Source organism: Penaeus monodon, chromosome 23 (genome assembly GCF_015228065.2).
Source record: "Penaeus monodon isolate SGIC_2016 chromosome 23, NSTDA_Pmon_1, whole genome shotgun sequence".
In the NCBI taxonomy this organism is placed as follows: Eukaryota; Metazoa; Arthropoda; class Malacostraca; order Decapoda; family Penaeidae; genus Penaeus; species Penaeus monodon.
The window spans coordinates 27,818,569-27,818,802 of NC_051408.1; the positions used below are offsets into that span (position 1 = coordinate 27,818,569).

At 55.6% G+C, this 234-nt stretch overlaps 1 protein-coding gene across 1 annotated transcript in view; it reads left to right on the forward strand.

Moving 5' to 3' along the window:
• LOC119587916 (lateral eye opsin-like) overlaps positions 1-228 on the forward strand; it is a 20,404-nt gene extending 20,176 nt beyond the window's left edge. Inside the window, exon 6 of the mRNA XM_037936624.1 lies at positions 58-228. Within this exon, the coding sequence (XP_037792552.1) occupies positions 58-163 (106 nt within the window). The 3' untranslated portion in view covers positions 164-228. The remainder of the gene's footprint in view (positions 1-57) is intronic.
• Positions 229-234: the final 6 nt, after the last annotated feature.

Here is a 234-nt window from a genome sequence, read left to right on the forward strand (position 1 = left end):
AGAGAGTAGAGTGAGACCATTTTTTTCTTCACTGAGACCATTCTTCCTTCTTCACAGCAGGAATGAGAAGGCCCAGGCAGACCTCCCTAGCCCAACGACGTTAATGCATGACATGGCTCCCCCACCGTATCCCGGTCCCTGCGCACGTCCCTTCCCTCCATGAGCGGGCGCGACGTGGCGTTGGCAACGCGAGGAGACTAGACTAGAGACCTTGTCAAGACTTCAGCGGGTTTA